Raw genomic sequence first — 27,787 nt, 5'->3', positions numbered from 1 at the left:
TTCTGCTGACAATGTGTTAACATAATTAGACTAACAAAAACACACACACATTCACTGTCTTAATATAAAAGTCACTTACAAATCATGCTACCATTTTCCAAATATTGTCAGACATGATTTAGAGTAATAATGAGCATCAAAAAAATGCTTCATTCAAATCTTTTACACATATTGATGATAAATGATCCGCTGGTCATGATGTCTAAAGGAGACATGTGATGACTGCATATTATCCAACCTGTAACTCTGCGCAGCACAACCACAAAACATAGTAAAAAGCCTCATAGGCAAATAAATAAGCTGTATAAAGAGAGAAAAATGCTGCTTTTAATTGCTTCTGACCAAAAAACAAATCGAAGAAGAATGCGGTTATGAGTCTTTTTGCCAAAACTGTTTGCTCAGCACCATGAAGAGATCAGAGAAAAAAAACTTTGAGTTATGCCAGTATCATTATTTAAAATAATTACATTATAAGGCATTTCTCTTTCCCCTTTTTCATTTTGTTACATTTTTTTATAAATATGGAAAGCCTTCATGGATCCTCATTACCTCATACCTTCCCCTTACACCATCCATTCTTTATTTTCATGAAAGAAGTTCCATTTATATGATAATTGCACCAAAGCTAAATTAATGATTAGAGCACTACCTACTTAGAACCAGTCATCAACAAAGTCAGTCAATATTGTGAAATTGCAGAGGATATGTAAGGAGCAACTGCAGAGAGGCTGTTGAAATATTAGATGAACAAAGCACACACGAGGTAGTAAGGCTGTTAATTATTTAACCAATCAAATATTCTGCTTATATTTTATTTAATTTAAGTTTTATTTGTATAACGTTTTTAACAATGGACATTGTTTTAAAGCAGATTCACAAACATATAAATGTTGTAAATGAATATATACATTTGTTCCTTAAGTTTGTCCCTAATGAGCAAGACTGTGGCAAGGGAAAACTCCATGAGATGGCATGATAATGAAACCTCAAAAGGGAAACCCAACCTCATCTGGGTGGTATCGAATGTCTAGTCATTACAGTTCCATCTTTGTTGATGTGTGACCGGCACTGAAATGCATCCTGAGCCATTGCCACAGTTGATATTAATTACAGTTCAATGTACAGGTCAATGTACTGTGCTTATACCACAGTTACCACACCTCAAATGACTGTTCAGATTTTTATTTCAATATTCTTGTTTCTGTCCTTAAAAAGCTTGCACGTAGAACTAATTTTGTATGAATGTAATCTTAAGCTTATTTCCTAGTTTTAAAGCTAGTAACAAAGGCTTGAGTCACTGATATTGGAAAAAGAGTGAGGAAAAAAAAGGGAAAGAGCGAGAGAGAATGCATGTGTGGTTGAATAAAAGCCTCTGAACACAGAGCTTTCTTTTTCCTTTCTTCTTTACTTACTTTCTTTTTTCATTATTCATCATTCAATTTTCTATTATCAGAACTATTAAACAAATCGTTAAAGCAATGCCATAAAATATAAAAAAGAATTTCTTCACTAATTTGAGAGTCATAGCTCCTGGATCTGAAAAATCCGATATGCTCAAACCCTAAACCATCAGTATGACCAGTGAAATCTCACAAACCTTGCATTTAAATAAGATTTTGTCTTTTCTTTTTTCTCCTCTTCTTAGCTTTTATTTTTACTTTTCTGTTCTCCTTTGCTTTCTTTTTCATTCCAGGTCTTTCCTTCTTAGTGTCGACCTACGGCTGTGTAGCATTGCACAGCTCAAATCACATCAAGTTCGCCGATGACACGCCCGTGGTGGGTCTCATCAGCAAGAACGATGAGTCAGCTTAGAGAGAGGAGGTGCAACGGTTAACAGCCTGGTGTGGAGCCAACAACCTGTCTCTAAACGTCGACAAAACAAAACAGATGGTTGTTGACTCCAGGAAAGCACAAAGTGGTTATTCTCCACTGATCATCAATGGATCCTCAGTGGAGATTGTCAAGAACACCAAATTCCTTGGTGTTCATTTGGCAGATAACCTCACCTGGGCACTCAACACCAGCTCCATCACCTAAAAAGCCCAGCAGCGTCTCTACTTCCTGAAAAGGTTAAGGAAAGCCCATCTCCCTCCCCCGTCCTGATCACGTTCTACAGAGGGACCATTGAGAGCAGCTGCATCACTCCCTGATTTGGGAACTGCACAGTCTCGGATCGCAAGACCCTACAGAGGATAGTGAGGACAGCTGAGGAGATCATCTGAGTCTCTCTCCCCTCTATCATGGACATTTACACCACACGCTGCATCCGCAAAGCCAACAGCATTGTAGATGACCCCACACACCCCTCACATACTCTTCACCCTCCTGCCATCAGGGAAGCGGTTCCGAAGCATTTGGGCTGTCAAATCCAGACTGTGTAACAGCTTCTTCCCTCTAGCCACCAGGCTTTTTAACACAGAACTGAACTGAACTGAACTGAACTGACACACACACACACACACACACACACACACACACACACACACACACACACACACAAAACTGTGTGACTGATCTGTACAACCCAGACTCAACACACACCCGTACTCACTTCGCACACCCATGTCTTTAGCACCACTCACATTACATCACTTCATTACCAAAAACTGTTTACATGCATCTTTTCTGGATTGCTGCTATTTGCTCTTTGCACAACATTTTGTTTACATTTTTGTTACTGTTCACTCTATGTCTCTTCACAACAGGTTTACTGGAGGAGTTATTTTTTTATTTAGTATTTTGTGTATTTGTCCTGCACTGTCCTGTGATGTCTTGCACTGTCCTATATTGTCTTGCACTGTTTGCACCAGGTTGCACACATGCACTTTATGAGGCAAGGACACTTACTAGTCCTTAGCCCTGTGTTTTCTGTTCTCTGTGATTGTTGTATGTAGCACGAGGGGTCAGGAGGAACGTTATTTCATTTCACTGTGTAATGCGTCAGCTATATATAGTTGAAATGACAATGAAAGCTGATCTGTCCTTCTTTTCTTCTCATTTTTCACGTTAATTACTTTTACCTTCTCTTCTTTTTCTTTCCTTAGCGTTTTTCTTCTACAAAATGCTTCCTCAGTAGTTCTTACTAATTTTGGTGAACTGAAGCACCTGTACCAGTGGCCATGGTTTCACTTCCTCCATCTCCTGACAATTCCATCAGAAGCCTGAAGTCTGCCAGGCCTTTTGAGTGTTGTCATGGCCACTGAGTCCCAAACTGTCAGCTGTCCTTCTCCAACCCGCCCATTGAACAGGCAGAAAATGAGAGAACAATCGCAGTGTGCACGCTGAGAGGACTGACAAGTACATTGTGGAACAGGAAGCATTTCAATGTGCATGACTGAGAATGCTTTATTACTCTGTCTGAGCTCCTTATTTCCCAACACTGTAACCATTAGGGAGGAAAGCATAGTTCTGCATTAGAGGAGAGAGAGAGCGGGTGGGCGGAAATAATCAATGTTCTTAAAAGAGATCTCGTTCATGAGAGGTAGGCATTTAATGTGGGTGCGGAAACTAAAGTCTAGCTGAGGGAAGAATGTGTGAGGGATCTGAACCATCTATTATTTGATTACCAAACTTAAAGATTGGTGGAGTGCATTGTATAACCATGAACAAGTACCTCACCAGATGATCTAGTGATCTTTCAAAATCACAACAAATATTAAAATACCAACCTGTAGACTAAGATATTTCATGGATTTATTGATTATATTTATTTATGTATGTATAGATTTATCCATGCAAACTGTGAAACTTAAAGCTGAATTTTTCCCCCTTTAATATTTTTTTTTTCTTGACCAGGGTGGTGGATCCAGGGTGAATCCCACGGACACTGAGCTGGCAATAAGCACACACACTCATACCTAGAGGCAATTTAGCTTAGACAAATCCACATAATGGCATGTTTTTGGAAGGTAGAAGGGAACCTGAGCATATGGAGAAAATCTGCATGAACACAGGGAAATATGTGAAAGTCCAAATATAGAGTAACCCAAGCTCAGGATTGAATTAGAGACCCTGGATTTGTGAGGTCACACACACTACACTACCAACTGAACCATCAAGCAGCCCTCAAGCAGCCCTTAATCATTTTAGATATATATTAGGGCCAAAATGATTCCTTGAGTAACTCCATTACAAAAATGTTACGCTTCGTTTAGTCCATTTAACTATACACGGAAAACAGTGTTTCTCACGGACCATTATTACCGATGCACCGCCCACTAAACACTGGAGTGCTCTGGACAGGTAACACAGAAGACACTGCAGAATGAAAAATTGGAGGAATGCAGAGAAAACAGCAAGGGGCAAGGAGAGGATTCAGGCCAAAGAAAAGGCCAGAAAGTTACCAAAGTTTGGGAATTTCAAACTAAAACGTTAAGAAAACACTGTACAGTGCGGTTACCTTTTTGAAGTCATTTGAAGTTGATTTTTACATTTTTATTTAAATCCACTGCGTTCAAAAAGTCAGTGTAGAGTAGGTAGTGAATCACGTTTTTTTTTTCAAGCCAATTTTCCAGAGACATGAAACTCACATCAAGATATTGTGTGAGATTTAATAAATAAATACGAGTATTTTCCCATAACTTACTCTACGAGGAGGGACTTTTTACATGCACTGTATTTGTATTTTGATGTAATATGGCAATTTTAATGACAGATTCTTGTATGAAATTTCAGCAGTAAAAAATGTAATTTGTCTAAAAAGGAAACAAATTACTTGTTCATTTTAAGAGACTCGTCTTATTTTCTTTTGCATATTTAGTATTGCTCTTTAATAAAGAAAACAATCGATGAAATCATTAGTTAGTTATTACCTTACAGAAAGTAAAGAAAAAATAATGATAGGCTGTTCAAAAAATATCAGTCTCTGCAAGTTTCTTTACAAAGTCAAACATTTACTGTATAAACTGAGAAATGCTTGAAGATTTAACTTTCCTGTGAATTACTGAACTAATATTTAGTTGTATGACCACGATTGTGTTGCATGGAGTCGACCAACCTCTGGCACCCATGAACAGGTATTCCAGCCCAGGACGACTTCACTACACACCACAATTCCATTGTATAAAAAAAAGTGCATTTTGTGGTTTTGCCTCAAAAACAGCATTTTTTAAGTCACCCCACAAATATTCAATTGGATTAAGGTCTGGGGACTGGTCTGGATTCAAGATGCTGCTCGCTTACTTATATATATATATATATTACAGTGAGGAAAATGAGTATTTTGTATTTTTTGGTGAAAAAAGGTCCACTGTTGGAGCAATCATTAGAAAATGGAAGAAGCTAAACATGACTGTCAATCTCCCTCAGACTGGGGCTCCATGCAAGATCTCACCTCGTGGGGTTTCAATGATCCTAAGCAAGGTGAGAAATCAGCCCATAACTACACAGGAGGAGCTGTTTCCAAGGTTACTGTTGGTAATACCCTAAGACGTCACGGTTTGAAATCAAGCATGGCACGGAAGGTTCTGCTTAAACCAGCACATGTCCAGGCACGTCTTAAGTTTGCCAATGACCATTTGGATGATCCAGAGGAGTCATGGGAGAAAGTCATGTGGTCAGATGAGACCAAAATAGAACTTTTGGGTCATAATTCCACTAAACGTGTTTGGAGGAAGAAGAATGATGAGTACCATCCCAAGAACACCATCCCCTACTGTGAAGCATGGGGGTAGCATCATGCTTTGGGGGTGTTTTTCTGCACATGGGACAGGGCGACTGCACTGTATTAAGGAGAGGATGACCGGGGCCATGTATTGCGAGATTTTGGGGAACAACCTCCTTCCCTCAGTTAGAGCATTGAAGATGGGTCGAGGCTGGGTCTTCCAACATGACAATGACCCGAAGCACACAGCCAGGATAACCAAGGCGTGGCTCTGTAAGAAGCATATCAAGGTTCTGGCGTGGCCTAGCCAGTCTCCAGACCTAAACTCAATGGAGAATCTTTGGAGGGAGCTCAAACTCCGTGTTTCTCAGCGACAGGCCAGAAACCTGACTGATCTAGAGAAGATCTGTGTGAAGGAGTGGGCCAAAATCCCTTCTGCAGTGTGTGCAAACCTGGTGAAAAACTACAGGAAATTTGACCTCTGTAATTGCAAACAAAGGCTACTGTACCAAATATTAACATTGACTTTCTCAGGTGTTCAAATACTTATTTTCAGCTGTATCATACAAATAAATAGTTAAAAAAACATACACTGTGATTTCTGGATTATTTTTTTTTTAGATTATGTCTCTCACAGTGGACATGCACCTACGATGACAATTTCAGACCCCTCTATGATTTCTAAGTGGGAGAACTTGCAAAATAGCAGGGTGTTCAAATACTTATTTTCCTCACTGTGTGTATATATATATATATATATATATATATAAAAAATTTAAAAATGTGCACATACATATGGCTACCGATCAGGAACAGTTAGTTAATCATTAAGGTCTTTAGTAGGGTTCAGAGCAGGGCTCCATGCAGGCCGCACAAGTTCTTTCACTAGGTCGTTGGCAAAAATGCGTTCATGGAGCTTGCTTTGTGTACAGGGTTATTTTCATGCTGGAAACTGCTTGGACCTCTTAGTTCCAGTAAAGAGACATTGTAATGTGATAGATACCCGATAAAAACTGAGTACTTTCAACTTTGTGGCAACAGTTATGCATAGGGGTGGGGATGGGCAGGTTTCAAAGCTCCCTGCATACAGATATACTGTCTAATCAGAACAACTCATCCTATAAGAAATAAACCCCTGATAAGCATGCTGAGGTATGAAATACTTCAATGTAGAGAGAGAGAGAGAGAGAGAGAGAGAGAGAGAGAGAGAGAGAGAGACAGAGAGACAGAGAGACAGAGAGATAGATAGATAGATAGATAGATAGATAGATAGATAGATAGATAGATAGATAGATAGATAGATAGATAGATAGATTATACATCAATATCTCTCTATGTATACATTCACATATGTCCTATATACACAATATATAATGCAAGAAAAGGAGAAAAAGAAATGAAAAGACCACCATACCTTGTATAAATGCCATCCACAATGCCAAATGATGCCTCCCTGGCTGGCACAAAGGATCCCAGTTGGGCCATTATGGTGATAAGAGCCACCTGGCGAATATACGAGCTCTTTCCCCCCATGTTTGGTCCAGTGATGATCATGGTTTGCTTACCCTCACTCTAAAAGGAAGGTCATGATGATAAAATGGAGTGTCAGTGATCAATGTCATCGCTGCACTGGTCTGGTCATTAATTTAACGTACTGGATTCATCAACACTGTGCTGCTAAAATCAAACAGCACAGCATATGTAGAGTAAACAAGTGCAGATGTTCATTATACAGGAACTTGGCTTTAATGCCAACTTGGCAAGAATAATTAAAAGGATAATATGAAAAAATATGACTGGTAGAGAGAGAGAGAGAGAGAGAGAGAGAGGTCTGGTTTAAAAGGTGGTGGGCATTGACCAAGTGGATGTTATAAGATGCCAGGATAAATACAGGCAGAATGCAAAGGACAGACTGCATGCCAGCATACAAAAATAATTAATTAACGATTAAAGCAAATGTGCTTGTGAAGTCATAGGAAAATTTGTTCTTAAATGTTTACAACATTATATTCATAGTATTTAGAAGTGTCTTAACCCTAAAAATAAGAAAAGTTTTAAAGCGTTTTATACTGTATGTATTAATTTGCTGGTTTTCAGACACACCTATCACCTAGATGCACTTAGTAGGTACCCAATTACTGACTGTAGCCCAACAGTTGCTATGCAACATGTGATCGCTCTTTAAATTATTAAAAAGGCACTGCCATAAGATCACCAGTGTCTAGATATTATTCAGCATAACACACAGCATTTTCTTTTTCAGTACACCATAAAGCTTTTTATCCGTGTTCAAGTTGTGTTAATTGTCCTCCTTCATGAATGGTTGATGTCTAGCCACAGGATTCCTGTTTTGTTTTTATTGCTTGGTGAACTGGTTCAATGGATAATTGAGTATTTATTGAGCTGATAAATTGTGAATAGCACAAATGGTTTTTTTAAGCATTAGAATCTGTGTGGTAGGTTGAGATAAAATGATATAGCTAAGTATAGCTAAAAAAGGTGTACAAATGTATGTTGTGGATTCAGTACATAAAGAAGAAAAACAGCTTGGGGTTAAAAAAAAAAAAAAAAAAAAAAAAAAAGAAGACGGAGAAAAACAGAGAACCCAGTTGTTTTGAAATGTCCAGATCCAGACAGATAAACCACAAAGAAACCAACAAGAGTGATAATACAGAATACATCAGTGGTGATAAATGTGGTGGTTTTGACTGATGGTAGTATAGAAAAAATACAACAAGCAGGAGGAACATAAAGGACTGAAAAAAGAACAAAAGTGTGTGGACGATGAAAAAAAAAAAAAAAAGGTGTCTTACTGATAATAAAGCCCTGGTGACTGTGATCCGAAATGGAAAAGAGGCTGTGACAGAATGGAGGAAAGGCTTTTGATCTCTTCTGACCTCAGTCCTGAACTGAATTTTTAAATTAAAATTCTGCACTATTAGCTATAATACGCATTTTACTTATGTTGACGATCATTATTAAAAAAGAAAAAAGAAAAGAAAAAACATTTTAAAAATTTAATCTTAGAAGCAAGGTTATAAATTTGGTCACCTGCAGCTGGCTGCAGATAAAGTATGTCACATTATTGTCCATTGAGGATCTTTTAAAAATTATGAATGTAGTCCTACAGTGAATAAGTATTTGCACCAAGTCACATAAGACAACTTATTATATGAATCAGCAAGCAAACCCCTCTTCTTTTCTATTCTATTCTATTCTATTCTATTCTATTCTATTCTATTCGTCTATCTACTTCCTACTGAATGGCCAGCTTTGTAAAGTGTGATAAATTATGGAGATACTGAAGATCTACTGGAGATACTGCATCTTCTTACTTCCTATAATGATGATAGAATGCACCAAAAGACTATTACAGGATTATGTTGAACACAAATACTAAAGAATAGAAAATATAAAAAGAAAGATAGAAATAGAGCACATGAGAGCGAAAGAGACTGCAAGAGAGACGAGCGAGAGGGAGTAAGAGAACGAAAGAACACGAGAGAGCGCTGAGACCAAAAGAGAGCGAGAAGGAGCATGTACGAAAGAGCAAAAGTGAAAAATGGAGCACATGAGAGAATGAGAAATTTGAGAAAGATAAAAAAGAAAAAGTGGGATTGCAAAAGAAAAAAAAAAATAATTAGCACCTCCTGCATACAGTACCTGCTACATAATGGTGGCTTACTGTATATTTACATTTTCTCATGCCAGAAACTGATTTACCTGTGATTAAAAAGACAGATGGCACTGCTATCATAAATGCTTGCCACAACCTTCTACCTGCTCTTTCTACATGCCTCAGCAATAATCAAGCCCTGTAGTCCCCTACACACATAGCTAGAGCAAAGTTTCAAAGGGATTACTCTCCGGGCAAAAATCTATATTTCTTACAAATAATGATCTTTTTATTTCTGCTGTTAAAAGTGTGCTTCCACACACAGCTAATCAATTTCATTATAGATTGAAACTCTTACAACTACTTTATGGATTATACTGAACGCTAAATCCTAAAGACAAATGGCCGCAGTTATAAAAACCACTGTAGTAAACCAATATACACATACTGCCCACTGTATCAGTTACACCCTATGTATTTTCTAAAGCATCTTCAAACAGAAAACAAAGCTTTTCACAAGGAAAACTGAAAGTATAAACAATATAAACAAGCAGTAGCAAATACTGTAAAAGCAGAACAAATATTTACAGCACCCCATTTAATTCTCTCTATGGATGACAGCGCTGCTGGCCAGATATTTAGATGTTGAATTCTTCTCTACCCAGCACAAACACGTAAGCCTGATTTACTGAGATCACACGTGAACAAAGCTCATGTGTGTGTAGTTAGTGAAAGAGCTAGAGGCCAAGTAAAAAAATTATAATTGCAAAAATGGTATAACACATAAAGGAGGATGAGAAAATCATTAAAATGGGATAATTTCTGCGTTTTGCTAACTGCTCATGATGGCTGTGATCATGTCTTAAACCTCAAACAGATGCATGGAAGAGTATATATATATACTAGCCCCATGTCGGTAAACTTAAGACCATGAGGTGCGATGTTGAACTTTATATAAATATTTCCCTCTGTAGAAAGGAAAACATCATAGAATCACTATAAACCACATATCTGAGTGGTAAAATTATTCTCAACACAGCATTTACTTTTTTTGTAAGATGCCAAATAATTGGTGCTAATTTGCATGTGTGCGTAATATTTTACAAACAATAATTGCGTAAATTAAGTCACATGAAAAGCAGGCAGTCATAGTAGTATACTACTTCTTCTTTCGGCTGCTTCCATTAGGGGTCGCCACAGTGGATCAACCGTCTCCATACCACTCTGTCCTCTACAGCTGCCTCTTTCACACCAACTACCTGCATGTCTTCCCTCACCACATCCATAAACCTTCTCCTTGGTTTTCCTCTTTTCCTCCTACCTGGTGGCTCCATCCTCAGCATTCTTCTACCGATATAACTCATGTCCCTCCTCTGCACATGTCCAAACCATCTCAATCTCGCCTCCCTCTCCTTGTCTCCAAAACGTCCTACATGGGCTGTCCCTCTAATAAACTCATTTCTAATCTAGTCATAGTTGTATACAATATATTATAATAGTAATAGTAGTAATCAAACGTTTGCACAGACTAATATGCGGGTATTTCCTAACACCCCCTTTTGGCCTTTATTTTCAACAGTTGGTGCGCTTGTTTCTCCAAAAGGAGCCCTTAGCCCTTGCTTCTTTGACTTATCTAGATGTTATTTTGCATACTTCAAAATGCTGATCAGGAACACTTCATGCAGATCATATTTTTTTTTTCAAGCAAAATGTATAATGTGCTACTATACCAATGAAAATTATTCCTTCCTGCATATCCTTATTAACATTTAAGAATTTTAGTTTTCCTTTCTGTTCAAAAACATCTGCTGGCTGTTGTATCAGAGTTTACTTGAACATCCAGCTCTTGCCTTGATTCCTCTTAATTGCCATTCATTAATGGCATTTCAGAAGGTGGTTGTTGCAAGATGAGACCAACATGTTTTCTTTTTTTACAGCCTTCCCCTTCACTCGCTCTCTTTCTGGGTAAAGTATTTTGAGGTGATATAACAATCCAAAGAATACAACGTGCACACATCTTATAGCAGTTCCTGATCAAATGAGTAACAGGTTTAAATCATGCATATAATTGATGGGTTATTACCTGAAGATCAGTATCATTGGGCACAAACTGATCCTGCTCTGCCATCAGCATGTTAATGACTGGGTGTTTGCCTTCCCGGATCACTATGTGGCCCTCTTGCTCCAGAATCTCTGGCCTGCACACAGCACATTTAGGCACCAGCATTAAATACAGTGTGATGCATTAAAAAAACCCGACTGGGCATAACAGCGATTACAGCACAATCACCAAAAATCACGCTTATATAACAAGACACAAAAAAAGGGCAGTCAAGTAAAACGCTGGACTCGTGATTGTCTAAATATATACATTTTGTGGTGTAGTGTAAGGAGAATCTTTGGTGCTGTGTGGAACAGGAGGAAGGAGGTGGCAGAGCTGAACGGATGGGGTGTAGTTGGCGTAAAAAACCTCAGCCTTCAAAGTCAAATCCACTCCTCCACACAGGCTGTGAGAAGCAGAGGGAGTTGGCTACGTACGCTTCGGAGGCGGGCTAGAGCCTGCTGCTGGCCACACAGAGCCCTCTGGGGTCCCTCCACTCTCAATCCTCCACCTACGCTTATGTAAGGAGTTTCAAACACCTCGCACAAAATACAAAAGACAAAAATCACCCTCCATCCAAGAGGAGAATATGTGCTTTTTATAGCAACAGGAGCCACGAGCAAAAAGTCTGAAGTTTTGTCGTTATCTTTTAAAAAATAAAATAAAATAAATAAAAAATGGAAATCTAACTAAAGATCTTACCATTCTTGGCTTGACACGAAATAAAAACAAACCTAAACTATTTTTCTTTAAAGCAGGGTTCCATTGTATGACTATTACTTTTTTTATTTTCACCTAATATAGAACATACAGTGTACTAGTTTATTGGGATAAAGTTAAGACAGCAAGTGAAACCAAATGATGCTGATATTTTAGTCTTAGCAAAGTTTAAAGAAAGACAATAAAGAAAATACAAAATGATAAACGCAGATTATTTTCCAGCCAACATTAAAATGGCAAAAAAAAAAAATTTTTAACTCTATTGCGCACTATTTTGAAAGATATACAAGACACTGTATTGCAAAAAATCATACAAACAACAAATCTAAAATATTAGACTTTGGAAATCAAATTATGGTTTTGATAGCCTTGTAGTTTTTCCTTTGTTTAAGAAAGCAACCATTTTCAACATGGATGTTCAAGTCAGATTTATAAAATGTATATCAATATCAATCGTAATAAATTTATTAGCCTGCTAGCTTTTTTGTATTTCTACCACTTAAAAATTCATTCTCTGCTTTTATAAAAGCAAAGTAGTTTCACACAAGCACCATTTATTTTAAACAGATTCAGTAACTCATTTAGTTTTAACTTTGAGTTCTTGACAACAACAAAAATTACTATTATACTACTATTTTTGCCCATTACTACAGTACACAAGATTAGCAGAAAACAAAAATGAGTTAAGAATGATGAAAAAAGATGAAAAGCAAAAACATCCGGAGCATGGATGGTGCTAGAAAGAATTCCACACCTGCAGTAATTGTTGTCTTTAGCAACCTGGGCCAATGAAAAGAGGCAGTCGACGGTTGCTAGGTAACCCACTGCTTTCTTCAGGATGTAGTAATGTTCCCCAAATAGCCTATGATAACACAGAGAATATGATAAAGCAGCAGCCAATGGTCAAGGGGTCTTTGCAGAAGACACATACATGCTTATGACTTTCAGAGTTACTGAGTCAACACACAGGCACAACAGCTTGGATCTATAATTAGGCAACTTGTACACTAAGCTGGCAGTTAAAACAAAACAAACAAAAAAAAGCCTACATTCAGAGTAAAACAAAATCATTAGAAGAGACGAGAAAAAAGGTGCCGCATAAAGGGGCCTGCGAGGTCATGATGTACACACTGGAGGAAGTTGATCCATTCTCTGCCGCAGTCTATAACCAGCTGCTCGCGCAGCCGCAACAGATGCCGTAGTCTCTCCACGATAAAGGGAGAGTGGTAACGACCCACCACTTTGGTGCTAAAAAGGCACAGGAAGAAAGATAAGATTGATTATAAATACATTTAGATGATTATCTAGAATAAATGCATGTGTTGTGGAGCAGCAAGGCATTACCCACCTGCTAATTTTAACCCAGTCTGAAGGGACAATAGAGGACATGCTGTTTTTCACCTCGATGAGAAACTGGTCAAAAGAGCGACAGAGAGGAGAAAATGACAGTCAATAAAATGCTTGAAAAAACTCTATCTGCAAAGAGATATCTCACAGTGTAAGAAACAGTGTTGCATCTTTCCTGTCTCCATGAACTGCGACAAAAGAACAGAAAGATTATTGGCTTACATCACCTTCGTGCTTAAATACAAAGCAGCATGGCGGTAAACAGGGACATGTCTCATGAATTACTGAGATACAACACATGTTTATACATGCTGATGTCCCAGAGACTCCTAAATATCACAAAGATACATGTATGTAAGTATACTAGGGCTGCAATTCATTTATAATCAGACAACACATTATCCTTTTAATCTTGCCCATCAAAGCTACTAGTTAGTCCCACAATGCCTTGCATAATTACCACCACTCTCAATATGAAAATGTGTCATGAATCCATAAGATCAATAATATTGAAGCAACCATGAAGCCAATGCTACCGCCAACATGCTTCAATAATGCATATACAGTATCTCAAAAGTAAGTACACCCCTCACATTTCAGCAACCATTTTATTATATAATACAAGGAACAACACTATAAAAATAAAACTTGGTGATAGATAAAAAATTACTCAACATACAGCCATTATTCTCAAAATAACTGCCATCATAAGTGAGTACACCCTAAGTGAACATGTCAAAACTGTGTCTAAAGTGTCAATATTTTGTGTGAGCGCCATTGTTATCTAGCACTGGCTTAACCCTCCTGGGCATAAAATCCAACAGAGCTGCACAAGTTGTTGCTGGGATCCTCACAGAGCTGCTGGATGTTAAGACACATGGCGCTTCTCCACCTTCCGCTTAAGGATTCCTTACAGGTGCTCAATAGGGTTCAGATCTGTAGACATTCTTACCCACTCAATCACCTTCATCTTCAGCATCCTCACCAAGACAGTTATAATTTTAGCATTGTGTTTAGGATTGTTATTATGTTGGAAGAGCCCAGTTTCTTGCAAGCCAGCTTCAGAAGAGGCTTCATTTCGGGACGATGGCCATGAAAACCAACTTGTTGCAGTGTGCGGCGTATGGTCTAAACACTGAGAGAATCAGTGAACAAGCACCACATTTTAACTGCTCTAATACACAGTATGGTCCTATCAAGCAGACATAAACAAACATGATGAATAGGACGTGACTTTGCATAGTTAAGCAATGTACAGCTGTTATTACTGTTATCACACTCTGGTGTACTCACTTTAGTTGAAAGTTATTTAGACTCCAATAGCTGTTGAGTTATTTTTAGAGGATAGTTAATAGGTATTGAAATACAAGCTGCACATTGACCACTCTAAAATGTATCCAATGTTTCATTTCTAGAGTATTGTCCTTTAAGAAGATTTACTAAAATGGCTGCAGAAATGTGAGGGATACTCAACTTTGAGAGATACTATATGTACTGTTTATATCAAATAATATTTATAGATGATGTAAGACGTTCTCATTTCTTTTTTTGTAGCAGTTTATAATTTTGATTTATTTCTGTTATTGTTCAAAGTTAGTGGCATAGCAAAAAGAGCTATACAAAAGTGCACTATACTGTATATCCTATTCAAAGAAAATAAAACAAATCCAAATTGCGATGCTCACATTTTATTCAACACTCCTAACAGTCGAATGCCTTACAAAAATATTTCAAACAATACATCCAAGATTTGTACAGCAATTATTCAAAGCCTTCTCATAATGTCCGGTATAAACTTGACAAATAGATTAGCCTATTTAAATGCTGAGGAAAAACCTTTAGTTACCAAGCAGCCCAGAAATAGATTCTTGAATATTTTAAACACAAAGCATCACTGCAAGTGGTTATGCATGTACCAGACAGGGCAGCTCTTACTGTAAATTATCATGCAGTGTTTCAGCACACACTGGTATAATTCATGTAAGTGCAGTTTCCCTCGAAGCTCAGGCAGCTGATTGCTGCATTAAAATACAAGCCCTTTCACTGAACCACTGCGGCCTGCTTGATGAGCCGAGCTCTGATGGAGACATGTGGACGGCAAACAGGGCTTAAGTGTTAACATGGAGAAAAAGAAAAAAGACAATCACAGAAAACTAGCGTGATTTCGCTTGGGGATGAGAATCAGCCAGTGTCCGCACACTGCAGGAGAAGGAGAAACTCATAGCTTATGCAAGAGTTTGGAGTAGAATGAACAGATGGAGAAGCAGGCCTGGAACTGCACACAAACTGTGACATTTTAGAGATTGCCCTTTTGCCTTCCACACTATGACAGAGCGGCATGCTGAAAAAATCTTGCCGTGTTGTTCCTCATTTAAATAAGCGTTTGGACTGCATGCTTTAAAGCGAAAAAGCAAAAACGATCGTACAAAAAAATTGTCATATTTAAAAGCCATTTTGTTTGCAACCCAATTTACAAACACACAGCGACTGTTCTAAACCATCTTTAAAATTTTTTACATCAGATATACTGCCTGCAGACGAATGCACAGTCCTTCTATAATGCTGAAAATAAAATATATGGCACTCTCAAGTCAAGCACTCGCATTCAGACTCGCTGTGCTTAGCAATGTAAATGTTTAACACAGTTACATGCAGAATTATTGGCACTTAAAAAAAAAAGAATAAAAAAAAGGCCACACTCGGTATGTGTATGAGATATACACGATTCTTGGTTTTTGTTTTATGTTTCCTGAAGGTGATGATGATGGTAACGATGTGGATAATAATGAGGGTGGATGATTATTAGCATTTAGCATTAATTATGCATTTTTTCTCTTTTCTGTGTGTTGTGAGGTATCTGTTCTTGTTTGAAGTTTAGTGTTTTGGGGCTGTTATATGCTTAGTGTATCAGTTCTCATGAAGATTGATGATATAAAATTTTTTCACCAGCTGTCTGTATATTTTCACCCAAAGCCTGTCTGCTTTTGCAGGATATTAAAATGTAGCACATCTTGAAGTGCTTTTCAACCTTGTTAGACATTACAGGAAGAGGTTGTTGATGCTATTGTCTCTTATGAAGGCTTCATCCTTAAGTGTAGGAGGTGCAAATTGGTCAGAAACCACTATTTTGCAGAAACAAATACACAACTTTCTGAAAGGTATAATTGGATTGAAATGATATTACAATACAACAATACAGCAGCTCTATATGTTGACAAATAAAATAGCACTTAATTTATTTTTCATCTTTATAGTGAAAACCAATAATTCAGGAGTCTAATGCAGTAGCATCGATCTACCCACACTACTCTGAGATACATTTATTGCCTGTACATTCATACACTATTGGTGTTTAGAGGAAAAAGAATATAGAAATATAAAATGGCACTAATAAACCTGTTCTTGTACCTCTTGTCCAGAAACGGTGGCGTAATCCAGTGACGGGTTTCGAAGGACGATGCGTAATTCTCGCCGATGATCCATAATTTCGGCAAGAACAGTCTGAATTTCATCTTTTCTTTCCTTAATTACAGGAAAATCTGTCAGGTCCTCAAAAAGCTCAGTTTTATTTCCAGTCCTGGAGGACAATAAATAAATAAATAAATAAATACTGTTTATGCATACTTATTTTCAGGTACTGAAACCTAGTTTAAAAGGTTACAGATTTACAGAAACTTTGATTGATGCAATATGTACTTGTAATAAAATACTTTACAATGTACACATATGATAGATAGATAGATAGATAGATAGATAGATAGATAGATAGATAGATAGATAGATAGATAGATAGATAGATAGATAGATAGATAGATAGATAGATAGATAAGATAGATAAGATAGATAAGATAAGATAGATAATTAATTAGTGGTTATGCCTTATACTCCTAGCCTTTACGTACTTGGCAGCCTTTTCATTGAGCACTGTGAATAAATTGTAGGTAGAGCTCAGGAGCTGGGGTGTGTCCAGAAGCAGGCTTTTTAAAAGAGCAGAGCTGAGCTGTGATTGGATAGCGGGTACAAGGGCTTGGAGTTCTGCACTCAGTCGGGATATGGTGCTGCTGATGAGGTAAAACTCCTGAGTGGAACACTAAACACAGAAAACAACAGTGTTGGGGTTTGTGAATGGAGGGCGAGGCCAGGAGCAGATAGACATGGGATTGCCTCACCTGAAGCAAATGAGGTCTAATGAATGTTCTCTCTTTTCCAGTGATTGGAGGGGGCATTTAAGGAGGAGAATGTAGAGGGGTGTGTGTGTGTGCCAGAAACGTGCTGAGTGAGGCACTAAGCAAGCAGACCAAAATAAATAAAAGTGGCTGAAAAGCCTTTGCACCTGACCTGTCGTGGCGTTCCTTATTCCCGTGCTCATACGCTCTCCCACAGTTATTTGTCTACATCTGTCCGTTTCATTTCTGGCAGCACTGCAAATGATTTTCAAATATTCTGGAAGAAATCGTGCCATTTTTATATCTTTAGACAAATTGAAATTCTCACTATTCTTCTCTTCGAACACTCCAATTCATTCCCTGTCAAATCGGACCGAGATCACAGCTGTGCAAGTTTGAATGACACAGCGGAAACAAGCTGGTGAAGGCAGGTTAATGAGGGCAAACTTTCACCATAACTGCCATCCAGTATTCACAGAGCTCCAATGCGTCTCTGTACACCATCTATTACACCTCATGTCATTATGCAAAGAGGGCCATGTGAAAGAAACACACCATTGAGCACCTTCCCATAGCCCACCTGCCTCATTCTGGAAATGAATGCATCAGAGGAGAATTTCACAGTGAAAGAAATTACAGCTTCTAATTACAGCCAAGGAATCCTTCACACACAGCTAAGAAATTTTGAGTATAAAGAAAAGTACAAGACATGTTTGTCAATGTCTTAAACCTTTAGAGAAAGGTAAACAAAGCCAAAGAATGGAGTACTGTATTTTTCGGACTATAAGCCACTACTTTTTTTCAACGTTTTGAACCCCGCAGCTTAAACAACGAAGCAGCTTATTTATTAATTTTTTCTGGGTTTTTCCCGGTTTCACAAAATTCAAGCAAAAAACTGAACCCCATAACATTAGACCAATGACATTTCCGAACGGAAAAAAAACTTCCATCGGGTGATTTTTAAACGCACAACAATGCCAAAAGATAAACTCCAGAGAGAAATAGTTGTGAAAGGAAGGAGGAAGACAGCGAACAATGACTTATTTGGTCCGCTACTGTTTAGATACAAGCCGTTGTAACGTGTTGAGTCTGGGTGAAGGGAGAGCTCGCTAACTCCAGTTGCAACAGAAATCATATAAGCACAGACAGGTTTCCAAAACTCGTGCTTTTTTTATTTTTCTTGGCAACAGCGTTACGGGTTAGTCAAAACTTAGAAACTTAGAAATCAGCATCAGAAAATAATAAGGACATAATCCTCAGTCTTACACACACGCAGTAATACCGGAAGAATGCAGTGGCAGGTCATTCCCAAAATACCACTATGCTCCTAAAGGAAGCGCAACATATTTCACTTGTTACACCGTGTGTAACGCGTCTTTCGTTAAAGCCTGTGAAAAGTACATTAGTATAGACAGGTGCGGCTTATTTATGTTAAAAATAAAAATATTTGTTAAAATTCAGTGGGTGCGGCTTATGTAAGGGTGCGCTTTATAGTCTGGAAATCACGGTACATCCATTATACCTTTCTGTTAGGAAAAAAAAAAAATTATTTCTAGTTGTACATTAAAATTAATATTTAACATAAAAAAATATGATTACGGAAATTCCTACACTTTTGTTGTAAGAGTTAAAAATCTAATTATCTTGTGTATTGTTTGCATTAAAAAATAAGATGAAAAATAAAGCCTTCTGTGGTCAATTCATCTAATTAATGCTTCACTGGCATTCACGTCTGGTGAGAATCAGACAGGAATCAAGCACTATTATTGTACAACAGCCAAAGTCTTTTTAGAAACACTGCTTTGGTACAATGTCCATTTTTCAAAAGTGTTATACAAATAACCCAAAACAAAAAAAGTCACCAGAAAGTGCCAAACTATACTATGAAAAAAGAATGCAGCTTTTTAATAACATAATTGTAAACAGCCGAGGATCCAATAAGGGTTTTTTAATGTAAGACAATCAGATTGGCGTGAATGTGAAATAGTCTCTTAGGGAAAACAGATCCTAAAGTGGCTGTACTTAATACATAAATACATATACATATATAAAATATACATATGCAAAAACTAGTCGATAAAATAGTTTATAATCGATAAAGAAATTTGTTGTCAACGATGGAAAATGGATGAAAATGGTATAATTTAATGAAGTGCTATTGTATAAACTATTTGTTTGCTAACTTCAGGACAGTTGCACTAAATCTGTTCTGTCGTGACTCGCGAGCATCAGGTCGCACAACCGTTTTTGTCCGTTTTTAAACGTGATTTACTGCAGCTTTACTACGTTCAAATACTTGTTTTACGTGTTTATATATTTATGTATATGTAATTTATTTATTTTACAAAAGTAAATTTTTTATATTCTAGATGCTTATATCTTTACAACTGAACAAAATGTCTAATTTTTAAATTTTTTTGTATAGTGGTCAACTTGTCATCTGCAATTTTCATTTAAACAATACAAATGTTTACACAATTTACACCTTGCGTACTTAAATGCTTTTTTTTCCCCCCCCAGAAAAAAAATGAGTGAATTTGTTCAAGGAGAAATTCCCTATGCATTCCTGAACAAAAGGCCACTATAAGCTTTAAAATGTCAAAATTAAAGCTAGTTAAAATCAATATCTGGCTTTTGTATTTTTTAAAGTACACCTTTACACAAAAATAGGGTTCTATATGATTAAAGTAGTCAAACAGCTATTTTTTAATCCAGTTAGTCCGGGGTAAAAACTAAACAAAACAATCATCCAATTAATCAATGATCAAAATAATGGATTAGTTGCTGCCCTACATATATACTAAGTATATATATATATATATATATATATATATATATATATATATATATATATATATATATATATATATATATATATATACACACTATACTTGTACCCTTCCTGATCAAGTTTAATACTAAAAACCCTTAAGGCTGTAAACTTAACCTTTTTTAACTCTAGAGATTGGGTTACATTTGTTTTTGTGGGTTTGTTCAGACAGGTAGCTCAAATTATTAATATTTTATTTTTATTTGATTTGCATGAAAAAGAAATCTGAACTGTAAAATAGAAAGAATAAAAAAAAAACATTGTTTTGGTTTCAAAACATTTTAAAAATGGGGTGTCTGGAGCTGTCAAATCTAATTTGGTGCATTCAGGGCAAACTAAGATTAAGAAGGGAGAGGACCTGGGCCTAGGGCAAAGAAATGATGGTCTGTGGCATTGCTTTGTTAAAGACGGTCCTTTTTTAATGGCTGATGTTTGCACCAAATATGTCTAGATTGCTTGTCATTTGCAACACAGGATATCAAAAACAAATGTAAGACTTACAAGCAAAATTAGATTTGCCCTGCTGTGTGAGCAAAATCACCTCTGGTGCTGAGGAGTTAGAGCTTCCCAACAGCAGAAAGAGAACAGTCTTGATTGATTGCAGGTTTCGACAGCACCTACTGTGTTTTGGTAAAGAGGCCATTCCTCCAGTCATACCTTCTTATGATAAATGCTGCAGAGACCTCTCTCCAGGTCTGGCAATCGAGTGAGGAGGGTCTGGATGGAGGGCAACACAACAGACTCGGAGGAGAGGATTTCTGCCACAGCATCCTGGCGTGAAAGGATCTCTCTGATAGATGGTAAACAAAACACAGTGCTGCGTTTGAACATACTAAACAGGCTAGAAACTATATATAATGTTCAAATACCAAGACATTTTGCCAGACCAGTGCCTTTCATTAAGCTGTTTTTTTTATCATTGGGAAGCATGGCATCATCTACACAATGGACGAGATTTACTCATAAATCCCAGCTACTAAACATGCAATGTTTATTTAATATTTTAGTCAAATAGTAGCTGATTATGCCAAATTGATTTGCAATTATAATTTGATCGACAAAGATCTATCTAGTTTGTTTTCACCAACACGTCACAAAATGTCCAGGGACACTGTCCAGTGCTGTAGACTAAGGACACTTACGATGTAGACTTTAGAGGTTGGCTGAGCCATTTCTTTAGCAGCCTTTTCCCAAATGGAGTACGTGTATGATCGAGAACCCAGAGCAGACTTCCCTTCACTGTGCCTGTGGTCTGCACAAAAGCAGAACATGGTCATTAAACTGGCGGCTCAGAGTTCGGTATTACGGAAACGCTTAAAACGAGAGAAGACCGTGGCGTTAATTAAGTGAGTCATGCGGAGATGAGTTGTTGGAAAACGCATGGCATTGTGTACTTGGATGTGTGTAGTCATTAGAACACTTAGGGAACTGAATACAAGAAGAAATATCTTACAGGAGTGGAAGAAATCATGCATATGTGTACAAGTATGTCTGTTCTACACTTATTTGAATATACGCGATATAATTTAATGACAATCACACATGTTGGTGTTGTTTTACCTGGTTGCAAAAGATCTCCAGGTTCTTCAGGGTAGTGGCACTCAACAGCATGTGGTCCGCATTGCTCGACAACCTCTTAAATGAACTAGAACAAAGATTTTCTAACACCAATTAATTATTTTCTTAAAAGAGAAACCATTAAATATAGTGTAACACACCTTACAGAGGCAAGCAGTCGCATGCAGCAAAGACAAACAGTACAGACCAAGGCTCTCATTTCCGGTTGCCATGCATGCTAATTAAGTGTCTTTCTGGGAATCTGAGGTCAGGTCCCTGTTATTTCCTGTTAAAAAAAAGTCTTTACACAATCCTTAATTACAGTGCGTATCAAGCAACTTTCTTGACACTCTGGCCCACTGAACAAATTGCGAATCAGCAGCTTCCCCCCTGTGGCATTAATGGAGAGGTGAGAGAACAGTAACAAACAGTGGCACTTGTTTAAGCATACACAAAAAAAAAAAAAAAAAAAAAAAAAAGCTGAGGTAAAACAGTATATTCCAGTGGTTAACTTCTACTTCTTTTTCTTCCGGCTTCTCCCATTAGGGGTCTCCACAACGGATCATCAGTCTCCATACCCCCCTGTCCTCTACATCTGCCTCTTTCAAACCAACTACCTGCATGTCTTCCCTCACCACATCCATAAACCTCCTCCTTGGTCTTCCTCTTTGTGGCTCCATCAGCATTCTCCTACCGATATACCCCCTGTCCCACCTTTGCACATGTCCAAACCATTACAAATTTCACAAAGTGTATATTTATATTGTAATTGTGCAAGGTACATGTACAGAGCCAATGAAATGCAGTGACACAGAATTCACCAGCACTGCACAGTTTGTTGCTGGGATCCCCTTCCACTCCTCCATAATGACATAAAAGAGCTGATGGATGTTACACACATGCCGCTTCTTCACCTTCTGCTTGAGGATGCCCCATTGGTGCTCAATAAGGTCTGGAGACAAACTTAGCCACTCCATCAACTTCACCTTCAGCATCCTCAGCAAGGCAGTTGTCAACTTGGCAGTGTGTTTGGTGTTGTTATTATGTTGGAAAATATTCTGAAGTTAGGGTTTCTGATGCTCTACTTCAGAAGGTCACAGTACATGTTGGAATCCTTGTTTCCCCTCAACAAACCGCAGCTCCCCAGTACCAGCAGCACTCTTGCAGCCCCAGACCATGATGCTACCACCACCATGCTTAACTGTCTGCAAGACAATTTTCTTGCTGCTCCTTACTTGGGTGTCGCAACACATGCTGGACACCATCTGAGCCAAACAAGTTTATCTTAGTCTCATCAGACCAGAGGACATGGTTGCAGTTATTTATGCTCTTGGGCAGGTTGTTTTCAACAAGCTGTTTGCAGGCTTTCTTGTTTCTTTTTTCTGGGACAACAGCCACGCAAACCGACTTGTTGCAGTGTATGCCGTATGGTCTGAGCACTGACAAGCAGACCTTCTACTTCTGCAACCTCTAAAACAAAGCTGGCAGCAATTATGCAATTTTTTTATGAAGCCAGCTTCTGCACCTGATGCACAGCATGAGGACTCTACTTGGAAAACTCTGTATGACCCTGGCAACTGTGTGTTTTTATATACACACACACATACACATACACACACACACACAGTATATCAATGATCAATGGATGACCAATCAATGACATCAATGAACTGGCCTACAGTTATCTACAAGAACTTTTTCCAACATCACATAATACTTAACCTCTAATAACAGGCTGTTGCTACAGTATTTTTTCTTTCAGTTTATTTACCTGAGGCAAAAGAATTTCAGAAAGACGCTACAAAACGGCTCTGCTGCCGTTCTGTTGCCTGGTGGAAATTTGTTTTTAAAAATTTGGTATGATTCACACAAAAAATGTGAGCACATATGAACTTCAGTTTGCAGTGTGTGGACATCACTTTATTAAGGACACGATGTTCCAAAGAGCAGTTAATTTTTGCCACATTATGTAAAAAAGCCTGTTAATCAAAAGAACCTAAAAATAGACCTTTGTAACATTAGTATGATAATGTTGAAGGAGAACCATAATCATTGTGCTTATTTCAAATAAATAAGACATCTTTCTTTATTTTGCTTTATTGCATTAGTGTTATTTTGTTGTGTGAAAGTAGAGCGAGTAGTGCTGAGGTACCTTGAACATAGCAGAACCCTCTCCAGCTTGAATTCAGTCAGATACTGGATCACTGGCCCCAAACAGCAGACGATTTGGCTCTCTAAACCTAGATAGAATGGAGACGAACCTGTGCAGAGACAACAACATATTTGATGATGGCTGTTAACTCTGACTTTCCATTTCCACACTTGGTTTTGATAAGGGCCTTAAGATATTATTTACATCACTTTTATCCTCATTAAATAATTAATTGAGGCCGTGTGCTTTGTGGAGGTCTGTGGAGTCACCTAAAATAACCACTCCCATCAGAATAGAGATATTTCATCATAGGATAAAGATGATCAGTCAGAAGAATGTATTAATTAATTTTGCAATGAACAGAGTCCCTTTAATTTGTTCTTCTCCTGTAGAACTGACCCAAAAGGAAATAACAGAACATGGTGTTCTAGTTTTAGGTCATTTTTACACCAAGAAACATCTTAGAAAAAATTTAGTATTAGTATGTTATCTCGGAGGTTAAATATAAACAAAATGCTCTGTTGACAATTGTATAGATGGCTGATTGAGAACAAAAGACTTGCTGACAAATTAGGGTTTTCTGTACTTCCTCAATGTTAATGCGATGAAAATACATTTGCTGACTAAATATACACAATATAGATAAAGGTTAATGGACATAAGATTCATATGTGCTTTTTGAACAGTCCACATTTGGTCCCTATTTGCTGTTATAGTTTTCAATCTTCTGGGTAGATGATCTACTAAATTTTGGAGTGTGGCAGTGGAGATTTGTGAGGAGGCCTGGGGTGCAGTCAGCGTTCCAATTCCTCCCAAAGTTTTTAAATAGGGTTGAGGTCAGAGCTCTATAGCAAGCCATTCAAGATCTTCCACTCCAACGCATGTACACCATCATGGAGCTGGTTTTGTGCACAGGGGCACTGTCATGCTCTGACTGGTTTAAGTCTCCTGGTTCAAGAGAAGGGAAAATGTGTATAGTATGTCTGGACGCATTAGCATTCAACCAACTTTTCTGGTAACAGGTTTGTAAAGACCCACATTTGAATGAAAAAGTCAGGTGTCCAAATACTGTATATTAATGAAATTCAATTAATTTCAAACCATTGTTTGTGAAATTTGCCAAACAAAAATATCATTGTAAAAAATGCAAACAAACGCTGTAAAAACTTGAAATATATCATCCTATATCATCAGTCTTTTCTTTCGGCTTCTCCCATTAGGGGTCGCCACAGCGGACCATCCGCATTTTTTATTTGGCAAGTTTTTACGCTGGATGCCCTTCCTAATGCAACCCTCCCATTCATCCGGGGCTTGGGACCGGCACTAAGGCTTGTGCAACCCTAATGGCTGGGGTTGGTTCCCTTACCGGTGATCGAACTCGGGCCGCAGCGGTGAGAGCGCCGCATCCTAACCACTAGACCACCAGGGAACCTAATCATCCTATATTATCAGTAAACTAAAAATACTAATACTAATAAACTAATACTGGTTCATTAAGACACAGACTAAGAATACAATCTGTCTAAAACTCTGTAGGGAGAAAAATAGTTAGCAATGTTTTATTGCAAAAGTGCTAATTTAAGAATCTTTGGATGTGGCAGGTCTTTAGGTGACATTCGAAGACTGCAACAGTAGTAACTCAGCTGCATGGATATCAAGTGGAAGTTCATGCAGTTGCCTCGGTACCAGAACAGAGAAATAATTCTGACAGCATGTTTTTTTTTGTTTTTGTACCCTGAGAGATGGTGGGACCAGTCAAGCAGTGGTTGAGGGTGAGATGCTGCACGAAAAAAAATCACTGCATACACAGGTGACACAATGCTGCTTTGCTTTTCACACCAAAAAAGCAGAAAGTAACATATTTGCTTTAATTTGGTGTTTGTCTGCATTATGTGCAACCAATCAGCAATGAACAGCACTGTTAGACTCACCACCAAGTATCAGTTGTTCATGCTGGTAAGAGAAAAAAACAAAAACAAAAATCTAAAAACTGACTGTTACTCAGTTGTTTACACAAAAAAAAAAAAAAAAAAAATGTAAAAGCAGTTTTATTTTACAATGCAAAATATTCAAATTATTTTGTTTTGTATAATGAATGTTGTTTTTAAACTTTTTTTTTTTAAATGAGAAACCGATTTTAAAATGAGAAAAAGAATCAAATATAAAATGTAGCTGAAAAGGTGCACATGTATTTTCTGATATCCACTTAAAACAAAAAAGCAGCTACTCAAAAAACAGTGTCTAAGCAACACTTTCAATAAGAAACTAAAATCCTTAATCAAAAGTCTAGTAAAGTTTTCTTTTAAGACTCTGTGCCGCATGAAAAACGACAGACTCAGACCATTTGTAACGCGTGTTTTTCACAGGGTGGAAGACATCCCAGAGAGAAAACAGGCACCATCAGAGAGTGCATCAGTGCCAGTGACACAGTGAGGTAATGAGTCGTGTCTGGAGATGGAGACCAGCCCCGACGCAAAGTGATTTAATCTCAGATTTGGCAGGGAGGGCCAGGCTGGTACGTCCTACACAGCTCCAGCCTAAAGACAGCAGCCATTGATCCACCTGCCGCCTTTCCCTCAAAGAGCGATTTTCTAATTACAGGACAAAGCCCACACACTGACCCCCATGTCAGGCTGACCAGATAACTCTACATTCAAAAGGCCAGGTAGGATGACTCGGAGTGGGCAGTCAGGTATCAAAAAGACAGTGTAGAAAAGACACACACCCACATGTACAGACAAAATAACGACAATTACCCTTTTCCTGATCTTCCGCTGTCTGAGGCGTCACACTGCTATACAAGTTGTTGATGGTCACCATGGCAATGAGGTATTCAAACTGGGAGCTGTCTCGCTTCTCAATACGAATGCGATCATCTGCATGGGTACTGTCAAAAAGAGATAAAGAAAAGTAAAGATATTTACAGCAAATACTTTATAGTCTAACAATACTCTATAACCAAAAACCTGTTGCATTCTCTCCAGTTTGTCTGAGACAGAAAGCAGTCTTTGCTTTGTATTTTTTTTAATGAGCTGTGTAAAACCTGCTGAATGAAAAATAATTAACATACGTTTTATTTTCAGGTGATTACAATAATCAGTACGTTAGACAAACTTCTCAAATCTCTGTTAATGAATGAACACCACTGATTTTAAGGTCAATGGAAACATTAATGACTTTTTGTCATAATGCAGATTAGATTCTTGGTCTTCATTCTGCCTTTATTCCATTAATAGGCAGTAAAATTGATGACCAACAGCTTACATATCCTGGACATTGTCTGCCCATGTATTTTTTCCTCAGAGGAAACAGTGAATTAAACAGAGAGACAGACACACACGCACATGCTGCCATCACTCCATTCACTCCTTCATTCAACAAGAGCACAATTTCAAGGTCCCTCGCTCTTTTTTTCGGCTCTTTGCAGTTGCCGGGGCAACCGTAGCACGCACACACGCACACACACACACACACACACACACACACACACACACACACACACACACGATGTGTACAAATGTATCTAACGCAAGCTACCTTTCCCCCCCTCCCTGCCTTCCAGTGATTTTTGACTTGTCCATAAATAACAAATGGTTGGAAAGACGCATCACTACGCGCAACATCCTGGCACACTACGTGAACGGTTCTCTAAGGGGCTGAAGCAAACGAGCACAGAGGGGAAGCTACGCGATGACA

General features: G+C 38.0%; 1 protein-coding gene across 2 annotated transcripts in view; it reads right to left on the bottom strand.

The window, feature by feature from the left end:
* Positions 1–27,787, bottom strand: part of msh3 (mutS homolog 3 (E. coli)) — a 61,357-nt gene that overhangs the window by 17,114 nt on the left and 16,456 nt on the right. For both annotated transcript variants that reach the window (XM_046842132.1, XM_046842133.1), the window contains exons 9-20: positions 26,848–26,978; positions 24,092–24,200; positions 21,943–22,027; positions 21,525–21,634; positions 21,040–21,172; positions 17,289–17,476; positions 16,795–16,963; positions 13,388–13,452; positions 13,171–13,287; positions 12,794–12,901; positions 11,302–11,416; positions 7,017–7,174 (exon numbers count right to left, since the gene is read on the bottom strand). In XM_046842132.1, the coding sequence (XP_046698088.1) occupies positions 7,017–7,174; positions 11,302–11,416; positions 12,794–12,901; positions 13,171–13,287; positions 13,388–13,452; positions 16,795–16,963; positions 17,289–17,476; positions 21,040–21,172; positions 21,525–21,634; positions 21,943–22,027; positions 24,092–24,200; positions 26,848–26,978 (1,488 nt within the window). The remainder of the gene's footprint in view (positions 1–7,016; positions 7,175–11,301; positions 11,417–12,793; positions 12,902–13,170; positions 13,288–13,387; positions 13,453–16,794; positions 16,964–17,288; positions 17,477–21,039; positions 21,173–21,524; positions 21,635–21,942; positions 22,028–24,091; positions 24,201–26,847; positions 26,979–27,787) is intronic.

This window comes from Silurus meridionalis, chromosome 27 (assembly GCF_014805685.1).
Source record: "Silurus meridionalis isolate SWU-2019-XX chromosome 27, ASM1480568v1, whole genome shotgun sequence".
NCBI classification, from domain to species: domain Eukaryota; kingdom Metazoa; phylum Chordata; class Actinopteri; order Siluriformes; family Siluridae; genus Silurus; species Silurus meridionalis.
Note: the sequence above shows the minus strand (reverse complement) of the source record. Positions and strands in the feature narration are given on the sequence as shown.